General features: G+C 50.0%; 1 protein-coding gene across 3 annotated transcripts in view; it reads right to left on the reverse strand.

Annotated features, from left to right (window-relative positions):
- LAMA5 (laminin subunit alpha 5) overlaps nt 1-18,933 on the reverse strand; it is a 74,968-nt gene extending 56,035 nt beyond the window's left edge. For all 3 annotated transcript variants that reach the window (XM_015881489.2, XM_015881488.2, XM_015881487.2), the window contains exons 1-2: nt 18,532-18,933; nt 13,565-13,717 (exon numbers count right to left, since the gene is read on the reverse strand). In XM_015881489.2, coding sequence (XP_015736975.1) covers nt 13,565-13,717; nt 18,532-18,819 — 441 coding nt within the window. In that variant the 5' untranslated portion in view covers nt 18,820-18,933. The remainder of the gene's footprint in view (nt 1-13,564; nt 13,718-18,531) is intronic.
- Between the last annotated feature and the right edge of the window lie 456 nt (nt 18,934-19,389).

Consider the following 19,389-nt stretch of genomic DNA (forward strand, 5'->3'; position numbering starts at 1 on the left):
TTGTTGTTTCTTTGGAAGCAGAATTCACTGGTGCTGTTTTCCAGCATTCAGTTATCTATCTCAGCAGGCAACCAGGCTGTGCCAGAACAAACAGGACATCAAATAAACAAAGCATTAAGATGAAGCACGCTGTGAACACGTGCAGTCACTCCACTCCTGCTGCTCAGCCACCTGCTGACACTTCACCTTGCTCAATACTGAGCTTTGCTTTCCTCCACCCCACCCCAGGGCTGCCCTGCAGGTACCTTCACTTCAGTTCTTCCAGCTGCTGACAAGCTCAGTACAAATGTAACAGCTTTGCTTAGCTGAGGACTGATGCTTTCAATGCATCTCCAACTATCCTGCTCAGAAATGTCTCAGCATGGAAAGAGGCCAACTAGAAGGAACATTACTCTTGTTCTGCTCAGACAGAGCCCAGCATCAGAGGAAGAAGCACAGCCCAACCTCCCCCAGCCCCTATACTCAGAGCAGCTTAGGGACCTGCTTATGACCCTGTTTAGGATCCAGGCAGTTTCTATTCACTGTGCCATGCCGGCCGTGTGCCCAGCAATGCACCTGTTCCCCTCCCTCTCCCTTTCAGCAACCTGACCCCAGGGGCAGCTACGCTGTGAATGTGCCCACGTCCTGTCCCAGCCCCGAGGACGCCGAACCACATGGGATGGGAACGCTGAGCACCAGGTTTCACTGCTGACGTGAGATGCAGACGTTAGGATGTGGGTAAAATAAGCCCCAAAGCTGGAATCACAGGCAGCATCCCAGCAGCAATCTCACATTTCTTCCTTCCTGGTGGTGTTGTTTGTGGAAGCAGATCTGACCCACCAGAACAAAAAGCCAAGCCTCTAACCCCACTCTGCCTGGAGAACAGAATCACTGGAGTAGGGGATTTACCATACTCCCTACAGAAGAAAAATGGCAATTCAAGCAGCACTCGTGGGCACAGCATAAACACAGGTTACACACTCAGCATACCTCCAATAACCAGCCACGTGGCCTCTGCTGTCAGGATGGGAATGGGCAGCACCCAGATGCAGGTGGGGATGGGAATACCCAGCACTGCTACAGAAACCAACCGCATCCACACCGCTCCTCTGAGCCACACAGCTGGAGCGAAGGAGTCAGGCTGTTATTTTGGAAGCAGGAGTAGCACTGTTGTAACATGTCATGCTTCTATGAGATTAACAAGAAGCTTTTAATGACCTGGTGTGAATATCCCAAAACATTTCTACAGCAGCTGCAGACAGCAGCCATTTAACTTCCATTCTCTGCTGAATGCTTGCAGTTCTCCTAAAAGCAGGGGATGTAATTTCGCATTCACTGCGTGTAACAGCAATATAAGCACTGCGGGGACAATAAGTGGCCATGGGGACAAGTGGCAGCACTCAGCAGGATGTACGCTGCCCCAAGAGAGTTTGGCTCACAGGCATTACATAGCTGTATTGACAGGCCAAGGGGCCGTGCTGCACAGCTCTGCTCCCAGGGGGAGATTTATAAATATTTTCCAGGATAAACATTTGTAAACAGCATCTTTCAGCTTATCCCAGACACGAGTCTTGATCTGCTTTCAAGGAGTCATCATCTTCAAAGCAGGGAAGCAAACCATCCATGCAAGCAGGGTAGCTACAAGCTATCTGTGCTGCTTGGCACTTGTCTCCAAAGCCGTGCAGTGGGCAGTGGTACCTAATAGTGTGGCCACCAAGTACAGCCCCTGCATTGCCCCTGGTACTGCTCCCATGGAGCACTGCCTGGCAGCCTCCAGAAATCAGATCTGCCCATGGAAACACAATCATTACGAGCCTCTGCTGCTGAGGGACGGGGTGACATTCTGCTAAGATCAGAGCAAAGCATGCCGGCATCTGACTCCGAGCCTGACAGTTCATGACATCAATATATGGGCCGTGGTAGAGATTTCACCTCCTCTGCTCTTTGAAGAGCTCACTCCCTTCCCCCTCAGCTGCCCATGAAAGCAGACACTGGGTGGTCTCTTCCAAGGCTGTAAATTGGCTTGTTGAAAGGCTCAGCAAAAGAAAGGTCAGATGCCTTATAAACTGTGCAAAACCAACACTGCTAGACAACTATCTGCATGCTATTCAAAGGACATACACATCCGCACTGCTGCCTGCATCACAGCAGGTGTCATATTGCATCCAAACACAACCACAGGCCGTTGTACAGGTTTGCCCCCAAACAGTGTGCAAAGATGAATCGTGCCCCAAACCTTCCATTCTGGCTGTAGAATAAGGCAAAGTTGTAGTGAGCTGTGAAGCTGCTGCCTCTCACTGTGGACGGCGATGTTTCCCTACAGCAGATGTGCCCCCTTGGGATGCAGAGCTCAGCCTCTGTGCTCCCCTCACTTCAGCAGTCAGGAAATAGAGCCTTGCAAGAAGCAAAAAAATCTGATGTTTCTCCCCCCTCTCTCCCCCGGCAGGTTCAGCCACCAGAGGGCAATGCTATATGCACACCCATAGGCACAGAGCAGATCCAGAGTGGGGGGGATGCCAGATGACTACACACTACAGAGCTTCTGCTGAATGCCTACAGTAAAAAAGGGAAAGATAACAAAAGCAACAGCCAAAACACTTCTAATCAGAAACCATGACTTCATGAGAGACAGTGCCTGGAACCACCAACTGATTGGCCAACGGAGTCCCATCCCATCAAAAGGACCACAAGTGCAGATGCTTACCAGTCTCAGGCTGCCTGTGAATACCTTTCCCAAACTTCACAGCATCCTTATTGTGATGGTTGGCCAGAAGGACACGGCAGTAGGGGTAAAGCCATACAGTCAGAGAAATGGCCAGAAAAACCCAAAAGCCCTATGGGTGCTCTACCACACTCAGCCTTGCCTTTTGTGGTAAGTCATGTTGCATCACTGCAGTGCAAACACACGTTTACAGCTTGCTCAGCACCTCCTATTTCCCTGCTCCCACTGCCCAGCCCTGGAAAGGAACAGAGATAAGGGAGTGCTAGAGAAACCACCAAGGGTTTAAGAAAGCTATGATTTAGCAGAGATAAAAGGCCTGGGTGTGTAAGCACACAGTGCTGAAATAAAGACCACCAGCAAATGAAGGCTGCAAATGGGCACGTGAGCAGCACATATCCAGGGTGGGAACATCACACAACTACATCTTTCTCCTGGCAGGTTAAAAACAGATCTTTAAGCAGTGGCATTGCTATTCTCTTGGTACCTCAGACTGATGGCACACATCCAGCCAGCACATTCAATAGAAAGGCGCTGTGCAGATGCTCATGATGTCCAGGCATCCCTGTCTGTGCCATGCTTCAAAGGGCTGGACAGAGCCTGCTGTAAATGGACCCATGACAACTGGGGTCACAGAGCCCAAACCAGCTCCAGCCTCCTACCCAGTACACCCAAACTAAGCACACCAGCTGCCAGTCCCAGTGATAACATAAACAAGAGACAACACATTGGTGCAGACCTTACCCCAAGTACACGATTCCCCAAGTTCCCCAATGAGACACACTCATTTCTCACACTGTTAAGGGAAAAGCAAACAGTTTAAGTGTTTCAGTTCCTACGTTGGTCTCTCAAGCACATTTGCTGCCTATCTTATCAGCACAGTTTTAGCAGCCTTTCTAAGTTGTTTCAAGACTTTGGCCTTCAGAAACCTGGAAAGGAGGGGTGAGGGGGTAGAAAAACCCTCTACTAACACTTACCAAAGCACAGGACATTCCCACCATCCAGAGCAAAAGTGTTCCTGACTGTATCTTTTACACGCTGTTTAAGTTACAGTAAGTAATACCAATGCAGATGTATTGCTCAAGACAGCGTTAATGTTTTTATGAGCACAACCAGAATGGAGAAGCCAAACAAAAGAATGCTTGTCTCTGGGATCTGCTCATGATTAGACATTCTAGCCTGCCCCAATAGCCAGGGACCTGTTTCACCATGCAAGAGTTCTCACTGTCCCTGTACACCTCATTGATGAACATCACAGCCCTGGACACTGGCACTTCAGCCACACCAAGGAGTCAAAACTCAGCCCCAGCAGTTTACTGCTTTTCTTGGCATCACCATTGCAGGTCTGAATTTGTTACCAATAGACTTTCTGCACTCACAGCAGGGCTTGGATGTCACCAAGAAGAGCCCCCAGCTGCAGCATTGCAAATGGTTCAGTAGTGACCATCTTCCTCACCACACAGCTGAAAACTCAGGTCTGCCACAAGCTCAGCAATAAATAAGAAAAAAAGAGTCCAGTTTAACCTTGCCAAGACACAACTTGTGCAGCTGTGACACAGCAATTTCACATCAAAGAGGATTTCAGACCCAGCCTGTCTGCAGCCCACCCAGGTTTTCTCTTTCCTTACATTTATGGGATTAAAATAATAATTCCAGTGTCACACATTTCACTTCCAGAGCTGCAGGAAATCCACCCCAAGTTGCATGCCAGCTCCAGCTCTGCATGTTTCCTTGGGCCGTCCTTTCAGCAACCAGGAGAACAAAGCAGCCTTGGCAAGTGGCCACGCTACAAGCAAATATTTCCCCCAATCTCTTGAATGAAGTGGATATCCTGTCACAAACCTGTGCACTTGGGAAGGGTAAGGAGGGGAAGGAAAGGGAAAATGATGGATAAGCTAAAAATTGGCACCAAGTGAGAGATCTCAGCATGCCACCGAAGACACTGAAAAGACTGTATTTGAAATGGACAAATGCTGAAGGCTCAGACAAGCTTCAGAAGAGTTCCAATTCACCAGCACTTAAGAGCAATACACCTAAATCTTTTCTCTGCTGGATTTGGAAGAGGATGCAGATGCTCCAGCTCCGACGTCTGATTTCTGCCTCTTTCTGACCCCAGTTCTATGAGGACACCAATGCAGTTTCCTATCTGCCCATTCCCAGGGCCAGGCAGTGGTTTTGGAAGGTCCCTTTCAAGTGCCACCAGCACAGCAGCTCTAGGTCCTGCAAAGATAGAAGTCCTGGCTCCACAGCATCTCCCTGAGCACACCAACGAGGACCTTGCCTTGCCAACACAAACCACATTGCCTCAACAGTTCTTTATCCTTCCTCCAGAAGAGGAATCCTGGCATGGATTACACCCCAGAGCTCTGGCCCCCAGGTTGGGCCATGGGGATTTGCTAATAAAGCCTTAGAGAAACTGACTCCTTGCACCACAGATCAGCTCTGTGCACCAAGCCTAAACTAAATCAAGCTTCCAGACATTTCAGCAGTATTGGTAGCTGGTTTATTTTTTGTAATTCTCTTGCATGGTTCCTGCAAGCCCCGGCAACGCTGTGTTTAAAGCTTCAGTTGTTAGCAGATTTCAACAATGTCAAATCTGACACGTGCAAGCAAGCTTATTCTTCTAAAAATCTGCATTAGAGCCATGCACTATGTTAGCATTTGTCAGCAAGTTTCCTCACCATGACACTGCCATTCAGAGCCAGGTTAGCTGACCCAACAGCAGCACATACCAGGGCCACAGTGGGATTAACATTCCCAGTGCCACTAAGACCAGCAGAGATCTGCAGCTACAGCATTTACACAGCGGTTCTTGCTGCTGTTTGGACACACAAAGCTCATCAGAACGTGGGTTTTGTGTTCACATGAGTCCCAATAACCTCCTTGTATCTACAATGTCATTTACTGAAACTTGAAGTAAGCTAATGTCAAGGCAGAAAGCAATTACTGTTAAATAAAGAACAAAAGAAAATCCTTTCCTGGAGTTCAGCCACAATCTTCATGCCCACTGTATCTGCGTGGATGCAGACTTAGCAACAGACTGAAAAAGGATTAAGCAGCAGCCTTAGCAAACAGTCAGGACAACAACAGCAAAGCCACAATGAAGACAGCAGTACAGGTTTGTTTGCAGCCATAAACCATAAACACAGATGTACAACTGTGTTCAAATACCAGAAAGCCATTCTTTTTCCTTCCCTGGCTTGGCATCACATGCACTTAACTGGATCCAAGAGATGCCTGCAGCATCGTGGTAACTGTTTTTTAGTCATCCACAATCATGAGAACACATAGAAACCCATAAATAGAGCTCAGCTGAGCGTTTGTGTGTGTGTGAGCTCAGCAGTGCTCTTTCTGCAAGCAGGAAAAGAAACAAACGACAGAAAGCAGCTAAAAACACGTGTGAAAAATGGGCAGCTCTCAGGGTTTGGCTGTTTGCTTGTCACTGCATGGGTCAGGCAAACAATTGCTAAAAAGGCTCAGTGTGCCAAACAGAAGATGCAAAACTTATAACTTATCCTCATGCAGAGGACACCAAATAGAGCTGAGCGCTACATAAAAGCTCTGCCAATAAATCTGCTCATCAGAGATACTCTTCTCAGCATACACAGGCACAACATAAAAGCCATCAATGTATGCAGCTCTTCCAGGATAAAGGCACCTTATTCTGACAAACTATTCTAACTGTACACCATTCAACACAGACAAATGTATCTCTGCAACCAGAGCTTGTCTAATTTAACCCTGTTAGCACAGCCACAGCTTCTTGAAGTAGACACAGCTGGAACAAGAGGCACAAAGCTTCCTGCTGCATCCAGGAGCCACTCAGCTTTCCCATGAACTGCCACCCAAACAGCTCCTCCACTCCTTGCTACTCAATGGAGGGAAGTACAGGACAGTAAAATTACCATCTTTGAGGTCTCTAAGAGGACAGAGAAGAGAAGAGGATGCAGAGTCCCTAAATGACACTGAGAGCCCCTGACTGCTTTCCATGTCTATGGATGGCTGCCTTTCAGGCTTTGTGGAGCAAGACCAGAGCTTTCAGAGGAAGCTTCCATACTTCCTGTGCTGCACAACAGAAGCTGGCATCATGCAGACCCACCTTCCACTAGCAGTGACCTCATATTAACAAAAGCCTTTTTATAGTCACACTTGGCAAGCCCTTCTATGGAACACAAAACAAAGTCGTTCCTCCTGGCCTTGTGCAAGTCTCTGGTGATCTCATCCAAGGGAGCTCCAAGCCACCAAACTGCTTTTGCTTTGTGCACTCACCTATGTGCCAGGTCCTGTCCTCCTCCCTAGGTCTCCCTGTATCACACATCCCTTTTCCTACATCTTCTCTCTATGCATCCCCTCAGCATTCCTCAAGAAGCACATACTCAATTACCAGCTCTCTTTGATTAGACCACAACTCCCTAATTAGCTACTGCTTGCCCTCCAGCCACTCAGAAGCCTTCAGAAAGGTGTTCCTGTCCTATCAACCAGGCACTGCATCTCACCTTGTGCCTTCCTGCTGGTCTTCCTTTTGTCTTCCATCAACATTACACTATTTATTGCACTGCTTGGCACCACACAGGGGAAGGGAGGTTTGGAATTTGAGGAGAACTGAATCCAGAAAACAGGAAACAAAGGATCAAGGCTGGGCATAGCCTGGAGGCCTATGTTTATGACTGTAATAAAAGGATGAGGCAGAGATGAAAGCAGGGCTGAGCCAGGCGTGGTGGAGCATGGAGAGAGAGGTGTGAGGTGAGGTAAACAAAATAGGTTTGGAAAAGCAGAGGAGGTGGCTGGGCAGATGCACACTTAGTGACTTGCACACCAGCCCAGTGTGGTCTGAGATGGAGCAGTGGAAAGCAGGAACAGCTCCCAGAAAGCCTTCCTAGGAAGCAGCAACTGCTCACTTGAGAGACTTCTCATTGTGGTCTGGATCAAGTAGTATCAAGTGTGCAATGCCACAGGATGATTGCATCTCCCAGCCCAAGTCTGGGCTGCACCCATAGGCCTCAGCCACAGCACAGACCCAAGAGTGTGCCCAGCAAATGGCTTTGTATGCTCCAGGTTGGTGACAGGATGCACACAAAGTGGAAGAGACAGATGCATTATTTCTGTTTTTGGAGATAGGACAAGCAAAATTGCAGTAAAACACAAAGCCACATGCTTGGGCATCATTGTGCTCTATGTCAAAGCAGCGAAGATCTGCTTCCACTGTGTACCCTGACCTTTACAAATCACCACTGTCTGAAGCAGAAAAACACAGCTCTCCAGTAATCAGGGGCTGACCTAGATGGCTCTGGGTTGTTTTAACTTGCTGGGTGTAATCACAAACAAGGCAGACAAAGCCGACCCCAGAGCACACTCACACCTGACCCAAGGCACATGCTTGTTTACCAGCCCAGCCAGGCAGGCACTTTCCAGGAGAACAGCAAGAAATTACAAGGCTTGCCTTCCAGCTATTCATTACAAAGCAGAGCCTCCCATATGCCAGCTCACAGCTTGCCTGACCTCTCCCCAGCTCGCCTGGAGGCTTTCTCCTAATCTTTGAGGAATCCCAGGGATAGGGGCAGGAACAGGCAGCCCAGCCAGGAGGGGAACACGAGCCACCTCTCTTCTCAGCACAAAGAAATTAAAAATAAGCAACAATACATAGGGAGAAATTACACTGGAAATCTTGCACAGGTTTCTTTTCTTTAGAAACACTCATTATCTTTTCATCAGTTGTTACCTGGAGCTGTTCTAATGGGGGTAGGCTGAGGCTGGATTTTAACGTGCGAGTTCCCCATAGCCGGTTCAGGTCTGGGCAGAGCCTCAGGAAGATTAAGCAGAAGAAGTACAAGGGTTGTTTGTGCAAGATGTAAAGGACAGGCAGAAATAGCCTCCTCTAAGAGCACAAAAGGTGTAACAATGCTGAGTGATGTGCTCAGAGCCTCCTGCCCCACCAGCAGCCCTGTTCTCAGTGCCAGCAGCAGCTTTTGGGGAAGTCAAATGGTCCAAGTGAAATACCAGCTACTCAGATGAGAAGTGATTTTAAGCAGTACTGCTTCATGACAGAAGTAAATGTAACGCAGAATTCTAACTCATGCCACCCATGATTTACCTCAAAGTGATATTCAGCACATCTGTTCCCCTGCAGCAACAGCGGTAACAAAGAAAAGGGGGGGGAAAAAAAACAACAATCTCAGTCTTGGCTGCTCTGGATCCTGGAAATGGGAACTTGGCATCTGACTTGGCAAGGGTGATGGATGGGGTGAGGATGGGTTTGTTCTTGCTGCTGGAGCAGACAGACCCCTGCTTGGCTAACAGCCAGGCACTCCCTGCTCACCTGAGCAGCTCTCACACAGCTTCTGGAGCCAGGAATCCTGCTGGAGCTGGCAGAAAGCACAGGAAGGGCTGAGAAAAGGCAAAAAATCTCCCTCACCAGGGGGAAAAAAAAGCAACAAAAAGCTGTTGGGTCTGGGTCAAGGGAACTGAAACTTTGAAAAAAATAGCCTGTACAAGGAAAGTTATTTCAAACAATAAAGGGGGAAATACAGTGGGAAAAGAATAATGCAGGCAGGCTCAGTGCCAGCCCCAGCGCTGCTCTCACACTCGCACCTTCCCAGCTTTCCCGTGCTCTGCTTCCACTTGATGCTCAATTGGAAGCAGCAGTGCTCAGCAGGCTCCTATGTAAAGGGAGTCCACGAGCTGTTCCAGGTGGGGAAACTGCAGTTTTGAAGCCTATAAGCAAATGGAAATCTTGATCTCCTTTTGGAGAACAGGCAACGGCAGAGGACTCTAAACAGGAGAAGAGCTTGTTGCTTCAGCTGTTGAAAGCAAGAAGGATTTCTGCTCAGCCTGCTTAATATGCTTTACTTTTAATACTGCTTTTGCTCCGAGATGCAAAGAATTATTTGGAGAAAAAAAGGCCTTTGTTGCAAATTTTACGCCCCAGCCCCTTACTTAAGGTGCAAAACCCCACCATAAACGCTGCTAAGCCCTCCTACCCCTTTCCCACAGCAATGCCCCAACACGATGATGAACTGGGAGTCCTTACAGTCAATTGTTGATGATTTTTTTATTTTTTAGTGAGAACAACATACAAAAACCCTCAGATATTGCCCCATTTTTGCAACACCTTCTGAGAAACACGTGCCAGGCGGATACAGCAGTGCATGGTCCTGGGACAAAAGGAAGCTTTGCATTTGCTGGGTGTGTGCAGACAACAGGAATGCTGAAGACATCCCCACCAAGGGGGAAGGAGAGATTCATTAAGTTTCCCTCTGCATGTAGCAAGAAGGGACAGGACACCCTGGAGGGAAACAGGCATCAGAGAAATCTCCCAGCAGCAATAAGAAACCTCACAGCAACTGAAACAAGGGTGTAAATGGGAGAAGGTGAGAGAGCAGAGAGGTTTATCCAGTTTTTAAGCTGAAAATCCTTCTCCAATGGTCATCATCCCATCCCACCCCAGGCTTGGGGAAGGCTCTGTGCTAGAATAACCATGAGCTCTCGCCTGAGATTTAACCAGTTTCCTCATCACGAAGGTCTGAATTAACTAAGCCAGGTAATAAACATCAGATTCATCTCTGTGCTGAAGGCTTTTGCTGAGGACAGGTAGGAGAGCTCAGCCCTTTGTCCTGCAGGGGCTTTCCTCCAGCTACCATCCCATAGGCAGCCTGGAGCAGCCCCCCTTTATTTTCATCTGAATGGAACAGCAACAGGGAAACAGAAACTGAAGAGAAGGATTTCATAGTGCTGTGATGTGCCCGGTGCTGTGCTCTCATTCAGCAGTGTCCCTCCAGCATTAGGCCATTTCACCCAGTCCAGAACTTAACATTCATTAATGAGACACTGGGCCATTTCCTTCCTTGATTTCAGGCACTCCTTGCTGGCGAGCAGGGCCCTGCCAGAAGCTTACCCCTTACATAGAGGCTTTCAGACATAAATCTCGTTCCTGACTACAACAAGCGTTAAATAGCTTAAGGCGTGTAAATCAAAACTCCTTGCAAAGCTTCAGTCTGAGGCTCTGCTGTTCTCTAGTGTCACCGGGCTCTGGGGGTAGGGGGATGCGATCCCATCACCGTCTCACAGCAGTAATTAACCTCCAGCAAGCACTGGCACGAAGCTCCAGCTCTTGCACGACCACAAGAATTCCTTCTCCCCCAGAGTTTACCATAAAGCACCAGTTATCCATAAACATCTCAGGGAAGGGCTGGCCTGGGTTCACCTTCATGCAAGGAAGATGTCAGCCCTGGCAGGACGCCAGCCATTCATGGCTCTGTGAGCCTCCTGATTTCTGTCAGCTCTGACTCAAGCGACCTACTTGGAGGGGGGGAAGTTTCCATCACACCCTTTCCTCCCCTCCACCCACTGCAGGATCACAGGGGACGATCTCCACTGTGACCATGAGTCATGGTCTCTTGTCCCTCTGTGAGCACAGCAGTACCACAATGTACAATGGTGTTCTCCCCGAGCATGGCATCCTCCAATTGTTCCAGCCTGTGAAACCAGAACTGTGCTCCACCATGGTGCTGCAAGTGCTGAATTTGGCAGCAGACAAACCCATGCAGTCACCCAGCCATTCATCCTAACCATATTAAAGCATTAAGCACGAAGTCATGATTAAAAGTGAGAAAATAAAACAAGCATTCCCTACTCAAGCTTCTACTCCCAGTAGCTTCTAAAACCCACTTCGCTTTGCTCCTTGGAGCAGTTTGCATTATTTCTGTTTCCCAGGGACAGGCCTGATCCCTCAGCATCTTCCAGCTTTTCACCCTACAAAGATAAACTGCCCCTCCCTACAACAGCACACAGACATGGCACCAGCAGGAGCAAATCAGACCCCAAGCCCTCAGCAGATAACCAGGCACAACCTCCCCTTGCTGTGGCAGGAGCTTTGATCCGATTTTAACATCCCTGTGAGGAGAGCAAGCTCCCAGCCAGGAAAAGCAGAGCCCAACAGGCTGCTTAATTAACAGTCCTTCTCCCACTTGCCACAGCCTTGCCAAATGCTGCAGGAACTTGATTCCAGCCACTAATTAAGCAGTTATGGCAAAGGAGGGACAAAGGGCAGGGACACAGAGAAGGGAGGGGGCTGACACCATCCCATCCCACTGTGCTCCATTGAAGTTCTATGCCATGGCCACTCTGGGCACCAGCATTTCCCCAAAGGGACAAAAAGAAAAGAGTTTCCATAACAGTCAGTTCCTTAAATTAAACCTTAATTGGTCCAAGAGCTCCCCAGAGGGTTACATGGAGCAAGGAGAGGGCTTGTTTGCCAGCCCAAAAAGAAAAAAAGCCCTGCACTCAGACATGCCTGTGTGGGTGTTACCTGCACTGTTTCACAGGTATCTGAGGAATTTGCAGACCTGGCTGCCATGCAGTCTGCTCCAGTGCTCGCCCTGCAGACCTTGCTGGGTCCCAAGAATCCCTTTTTCTTTTCCCCTCTCTTTTCATCAGTCCTCAAGAAGAGGAAATTGGTGATTCTGTAGTATTTTGTTTCTGTTGCCTGACCCACCAAAAAAAAGGGGGGGAAAAGCAAAGAACCAACTCTCCCCAGGAGTACAAACAGGTTATTACAGCAATTATGTGCAGAATGGGCATGCATTAAGAGAAAGCTACTGAGCATGGGTCCATTAGGTTCATATTCCTGCAGGAGGATCACTGAGTGAGCTATAGCCCCAGAGGATCTCCCTACCAGATGCAAGCCATGCTACCAACCTCACAGCAGCAAAAGTGCAACCCCACCCCAGGGTACAGCACGTAGAGACTGCAAGCACAGCCCCAGCACACCCTGCCTGCTGGGAGCCACCAGAGATGCTGCTGGGACCACCTACATTGGCTAAGAGGATTGGCACGCTGTGTGCTGCCCGGGAAGGATGTGCCCACCCAGCTCGTGTGACACACAATGCCCCAGGCACCAGGGGACATTTGGTGGTGCTGTGTATAGCACGGCTCCAGACAGCTGCAGAGCTGGAGTCAGACCTCTGACAGAGAATGATGACAAACCAGCTTTCACTCCATTCAAGTGGATGAAAGCAGCCTCCAAGGTCAGTGCAGAGCTTCAGTGCCTGACAAGGCTTGAAAATACCACAATCAGTGCAAGTTCCGATATTAAGGGGCACTCAGCCACTGTGCAGTCATAGCAGCCACATTACCCATCCCAGAACTGAACCATCCCCAGCAGCACAACTGCAAGGTCCATTTAATACAGAATCACAGAATGCCCCAAGATGGAAAGGACACAAAGATCACTAAGTTCAACTCTTGGATTCATGCAGGATCACCCATTTGAACCAAGCTCGTTATTCATAGCATGGATCTGTACATGACACACAACCCCTTCTCCACTCCTGTCTTCCTCCAAACAGGATAGCCCCTGGTGAGGTGCTTGGGGAAGAGAATGGGATGTCCCGTGCACCCACATCCCCTCTGGAGTAATGCCACATAGCAGCAAGCAGCCCCCATCCCTCAGCCCTTTTCATCCCTGGTCTGTGTCCCCTCCTGTTCCTGCAGCATCAGATGGGGACAACTTTCCTAAGCCAAGGAAGGTCTGAGAGAACAACTCATTTCCAGAGGAATGCTTCTGTGACTGAATGGGAGCAGCAGAGGAGGGCTGTGGGCTGCCAGCCATTGCCATTACAATGTTAATTCCTTCTGACTTGCCAGAACTCCAATCACCAAACATTCACTGTCATTCTTTGTCTTTTAGGGAAAGATTTTCAGCATAGACTTAATTTTTTCAAATAACTTTATAGTTTTAACAGAGCCTCCTGCCCTGGATTAGATGAGGTTTCACCTCACTCATCCACTGATAAACCTGAGAATAACAGAAGGACAGGTCCATGCCAGCAAAGCACAGCCTACAACATGACTGAGAAGGACTTGGGTTACCTGTCCAAGGTCCAGAGTGACATTGACTTGGTTGAACTCCAGCCCACGGGACAGCGGGGGGCTCTGCCACCAGCGCTCCGTCCCATCGATGGCGTTCGTTATGGGATGTGCCTTGTTGCTGTTTGCTGAGGAGCAGATGTCACAGTACTGACCCTGAGAGAAAGCACAAAAAAAAAGCATTTAGCTGTGTCCAGGAAAACATGACCCAAAGCAGGCAGGTACCAGAACAGCTCAGAATACAGCATGAAACTATATATAAGCTTCTGGTATGCACCAGTTTAAAGCAGGGACTGAAAAATGGACATAAGAAAGCTCTGAAAACCCACAATAACCTGATGTAAAGTTCTGACTGCCCCTTCTGTATCTGACATTCACACTATGCATTGCCATTCTAAGCTCCAGTGCCACAGGGGCTGCTCTGCTGAACTGCCACTCACAGCCTTGGCAATACCCAGAGATCCCAACCCACACCATTCAGCCACTTCTACGAACCCAGGCTGCCAGTTCTGCCCAGCTCCCTGCAATCTGCTGCTCGTCAGCCTATTCATTTCACAAGTATAGTCCTTTCAGCTCGGTTTTCAAGTTTAATAGTGTGGCAGCCAAGACCCTCACATTGATGATGCTGCAATACAAGGCCAGAAAGGGACGGCCCCTGCTGTCATCTGGCCAGGGACCTGGCTGCCATTGCACTCACAGAGCCTCTTGTCTTGCTTTGGTGGTATAGTGGCTGTCAGCCACACAGCCAGAAAAAACAGCTCCACAACCTGAGCAGCATCAGAAAAAGCCCTGAGCTGCTCAGGGCAACTCTTTCTTTCCCCTTGAATGGGCAACTGAATCTGACTCGCCCTTAAGGAAGCCTGCAAGAAGCCCTGTAAATCAGGGAGTTATTTGGTTCATGGAGCATCACTTCTGTCACTTGAATTGCTACTACAGACAGCCCTTAAGGGAACTGTTGCTGGCAGTCTCCCTTTAAAAGGTGCAGCTATTCCCAGGCTGCCTCTCCCAGCTACTGCCTGCTTTAATATTACACCCAGTGCACGTTCTCAAGGCAGGCAGGCTCCTTCCTGCCTGCTCTATCCACACCCCTGCGAGGGCTGAGGCAAGGCAGAGCCATGGGGCTGTGATCCTCCAGCTGCCTCAACCTCTGCAGGAATTACACTGCAAAAGAAATGAAGAATTCCCTGCATTCCTCCCCACAGCCATGTTATTTGCAGGCAATTATGCAATGCAAATTGTGTCAAATAAACATGCCTTTCAATTAATTCCTCTGGAAACATGAAAACAGCTAATGGGGAAGCACCAGGGCAGCAAATGGGGCAGATGGAAGCATCCAGGTGGCCATGATATACAGAGGGGAGCTCTGCTGAAGAGGGCAACATGCAGGGAAGGAGGAGGGAGCGCAGACCAGATAAAACTGACCCACTGTGAAGCACAAACCTTTAAGGGGAACCGGTGCAACAGGTTGTGTGGAAATTTCTACTGCACAGTGAGGTGAGGGAGAGAAGCAAGGCAAGGTTACAAAACCAGGATAAATAACAGGAAAATGAAGCTTTTTCATACTTTAAATTCTTGCCACAGATGTGACAGCCATCTTGAACCCAAAGTTCACATGGACAGGTGACAGCCAACTCAAGTTTAGCAAGAAGGGAGTGAAAATTAGGATCAGCTGCTACGCATTTGTAATGCTGATGTTATCCCTCCCCACGCTGGGCAGCCTGCAGGGTTAGCTGCCCCTGGGTAACGTGTCAGCAGCTGAGCCAGGTTTGCTGATAAAAGCATCACTGGCCCCTCTGCTGCACCACTTGCTCATTAGTTATTTTGTTAGAACCAGACCTAATCCTCATGTGAATCATTCCTAGCTATTTGTACTTTAAAGCAGCTCATGCTCCTGCACAGCATGCCAGGTCTCTACAGGGAGATGAGAGGGTCTGACATCAGCAGAGGATTTTAATTAAAAAGCAATTGTGAGCTGCAGGCTCAGGGGAGACAGCAGGCTCCTGGAGCAGGAGGGGCACAGACATCACCAAGGTATGTGAGGAAAAGAGAGGCTGCAAGGCAGCTCAGAGGGTATAAACAGTCCACTATCAAAGCAAACTGTAACTGGAGGGAGATAAGGAGGGACATCTGAATAAAGGACAGCTTCCAGAGCTCTGCAAAGCCTGATCCCATTCCCCTCACATCAGTAGGAGCCATTTCCCCTACACACAAAGGCTGCCTGCTGCCCTGCAGCCATGCTTGCCCCCAGGAGAGCTTTGTGCTGGGGTACAGCCCTGCTTCAGCCTCATCCCAAAACCACAGGGATGTGATCACAGGGCTGCTGGGGCAGAGACATAGGGCAGGAAGTGGGAAGCAGGAGGTGCTATTCCAGATAAAAGTGTGTGTTCACAAGCTGCTCCCAGGGCTATCCCCACAGCCAAGCAACAGCTCACAAAGCCAGGCAGGTGCTGTCTCATCTGATATCTCTTTCACTGGCAATTACCCAGATGCAGTTAGACCAAGGAGCTCTAGTCCCTTCAACACAAGCACAGAAGAGATTCTCAGAGGTTCCACGGCAGCCAGCCTCCAACCTGCAGAGAAGCCAAGGCTGAGCCATCCTTCTCTGCTGCACTAGTAACTTCCCTTATTGTTGTGCTACTAATCTGAAGCCAGGCCACCATCCATAAACATGATTTGCTGGGAGCAGAGCCTCTGCAGAACTGTGTCTGCCCCACAACAGACAGCTTACAGGCACCCTCAGCAAAGTTCCGTGGGGATAACAAACCTATAATATCTTCCCTTTGTCTCATCTTCAATAGATCAGTGAAAGGCACTCTGCATTAAGGTGGGACTGCCCATGCTGATCAGTGAGTGGGATGAAGGAACAAAGCTCCATGAGTTCCTCTGAGCACACCTCAGCAGCGTTCTGCATCACATCCTCACGGCCTGAAAAGCCTCCTGCAGCTAGAGCTGCTGTCTTCTGCCAAAGAGCCCAGAATAAAGCAAAGGAAACTCCTTGTAAAGATCCAGAGCCTTCCCACAAGCTGTGCCAAAAACACTGCAAGTGTCTTTAGGGCAGCATTACTTTAGAGAGTTTAATGATTATCGACATTTTTAGAATATTAGGCTTTTAAGTCAACGAAAATTCTTTCCTGGAAGTCTACTACAGTGCCAGGTGACAACAAGCAGAACACAGGATGGACTGAGCTGATGGTTGCATTAATGCTACACTGGGTCCTCAGTCAAGCAAATATCTCTTCTCCACAGTAACAGGCAGACCCTTGGGGTGTCCCCAAGAGGCATTCTTCCTGATGGAGAGTCCATTTTCACCACAACAACATCATGCCCAGACAGCAGAGCAGGTAGATGGGTGAGAGAAAGGACTGGTGGGACAAACAAGCACCAAGGACGAGCACACAGAGCTCATTACTGTCACCTCAGCCTACCTAAATAGAACACACTGCCGTTCCACTTCCCCATTGCTTTGGTCACCAAAAGAGTGCTGAGGGGATGAATGAAGAGCTCTGACCTCTGCTCCAGCTGCCTGCTTCCTCCCCTCCCTGCTAGGTGCTGCCTGCGGTCACGGAAAGCTGCCACAAAAGGATTTTTCAAAACCCTCAGCCCAACCAAAGCCCCAGCCTGGGGAGCAGCATTGGATCAAAGGGACTTATGCAGAGCTACACTGGGGACAGGAGAGGTGGGCAGCACTGATCTGTGGCCAAGGACCCCCACTGAGTTGGGGAAGGCAGGAAGATGTGACCCCCACGGTACCAAGGATGGACTCAGGAGGAGCTGCAGCTCATGTGTTGTACCCCAGCATCAACATCCATCAGCTAATGTGGCTGCAGCACGGGTGGACAGCAGCAAAGCAATAAATGCAGGCTCGCATCTACCAGCTTTATCTTACCCTCCTAGTTTTGCTTGGCACATTATTCACTTACTTTTTTTCCAACCACACATAGCAAGCAGTTATTCTTTATCTTTCCTCACTGCCTTCTGCTATGAAAACTCACGTGTACGATGCGAAGCAGGATTACTTCGCTTAGGTCCCTATTGTCTCCCAATAGGGCTCGAGCTGCTCTATTTTACAGTGCAGCAGAATGAAACAGATCGCTTTAAAAAGCAGCAAAGCTCAGAGGAGCCCACGCCAGCGTTTGCCTTCCAGTAACATCTTCAACAATTTCTATGACAAAGGGGATGAAATGTCACGTTGTAAACACTACAGCAGGAAAATTCCTCGCAGAGCAGAGCACTGACTCAGGAGAATGCGGCCAGAATGAGAAAAATGCTTCAAAAGCTCATCCCACAACAAAGGCAGCCCTAACAAAAGGGCCAAGAAAGGCTCTGCATAAGGAGCCGACAGATCTTTGCTTTTCATGACCATCACATTGTGCTGCTGCTTTGCAACAGGTGCCGGGTATCGGGAGCCTCGCAGCGACACGCTGCAGGGCTGGTGGTTACGGTGCAGGCTGCACGTGGGCGCTACAGCAGCTTCTCTAAGGGGAGAGACAGCAGCAGCAGCAGGTCTGGAGCTCCTGCAGCTTCCTCTCGTGCTCTACACCTGGTTTACAGTTCTACTTTCTTTTCAAGAGCTGCACAGCACCTTTTGCCCTCCCTGTTCGTAGCTGCGAGCTCCCTCTGCTCTGCTTAAAACGAGCCCCCTGAGATCAGTCACCTGATAAACGCTCCTTCTTTACCTCCCGCTCATCGCAATCCCACACCGACCCCAAGGAACAGAGCTCGGACCCACGAGGCCAACCGCTCCCCAGCGATTCCCGTGCGTGCAGGAGGCCGGGGAGCCTCGCCCGGCATCGCAGCAACGCGAAGCTCCGAGTCCTTTATAAATAACGCCATGGGAACTGGGCGAGCAGCGCTTCACGTGCGCAGCCCGCAGCGAGCCCGGCAGCGGAGAGCACGTGGGCGGCTCCGGGGGGACCCAGAAAGGACCCCCGCCCTCAGCACCCCCGACCATCCCCAGCTTCGGCCCCTACCTGAATGGTCTGGTTGGGGTCCCCCCCCGCCAGCGGCCCCCCCACCAGCTTGCAGTACAGATCCTCCACGGCTCGGCGGCTGCCGGCAGCCCCCGCCGCTTCCTCGCCGCAGGTGGCGGTGGCGGAGATGCCGGCCGTCTCGGCCAGGTTGAAGTAGGGCGGGTGGAGGCTGTGCCCGTTCACGTCGCCGGGGAAGGAGGCGGGAGGGCGAGCGGCGTCGGGCAGCCCAGCTCCGAGTCCCAGCAGCAGCACCACGAGCCGCAGCCCCCGCTCCTCAGCCCTCGCCATCTTCCCCGAGCCGCCCTCGCAGCACGGAGGGGACAGCGGCTTCTCTCCCCTCTCCCGTCCCGCACTGCGCTCCGCTCCGCCGCACCCGCTCTACTTCAGCCCCAGCAGCGGGGAGGGGCCGCCCGCTCCCGCCCCGCACCGCCCCCGGGGGCCCCCGGTCCCGTCCGTCCCCCCCTCCCCAAACCCAAAGCCGGCCTCGCCCTGCGAACCGCCCCGAGCTGTGAGGAGGAGAGGCTAAATGGGGTGAAAGGATTCCCCCCCACCACAACCTATTTTTGTTTCTTTTCCTCCTAAGAAGAGAAAAAGAAGAATGAAAGGGACGGGATCTTCGCGGAAACAATGTGTCTATTGTGGCCGCGGGGCTGCGCTGCCCTCCTCCTGTTGTAGTGTCTAGTGTTGTAGTGCATTAATAAACTCCATTAACCAATGGAATGGTTTATCTCCGGGAAAAGCTCTATTACTAATTAACAGAACGTTAAAAGGTCCCCGAGTCCCATTCACTCTCCTCAAGGTTTGTTGTTTGTTTAATTTGGACAGTGAAAAATCGTCCTTCTTTGCCCCAAAGGCAGC

This window comes from Coturnix japonica, chromosome 20 (genome assembly GCF_001577835.2).
Source record: "Coturnix japonica isolate 7356 chromosome 20, Coturnix japonica 2.1, whole genome shotgun sequence".
In the NCBI taxonomy this organism is placed as follows: Eukaryota; Metazoa; Chordata; class Aves; order Galliformes; family Phasianidae; genus Coturnix; species Coturnix japonica.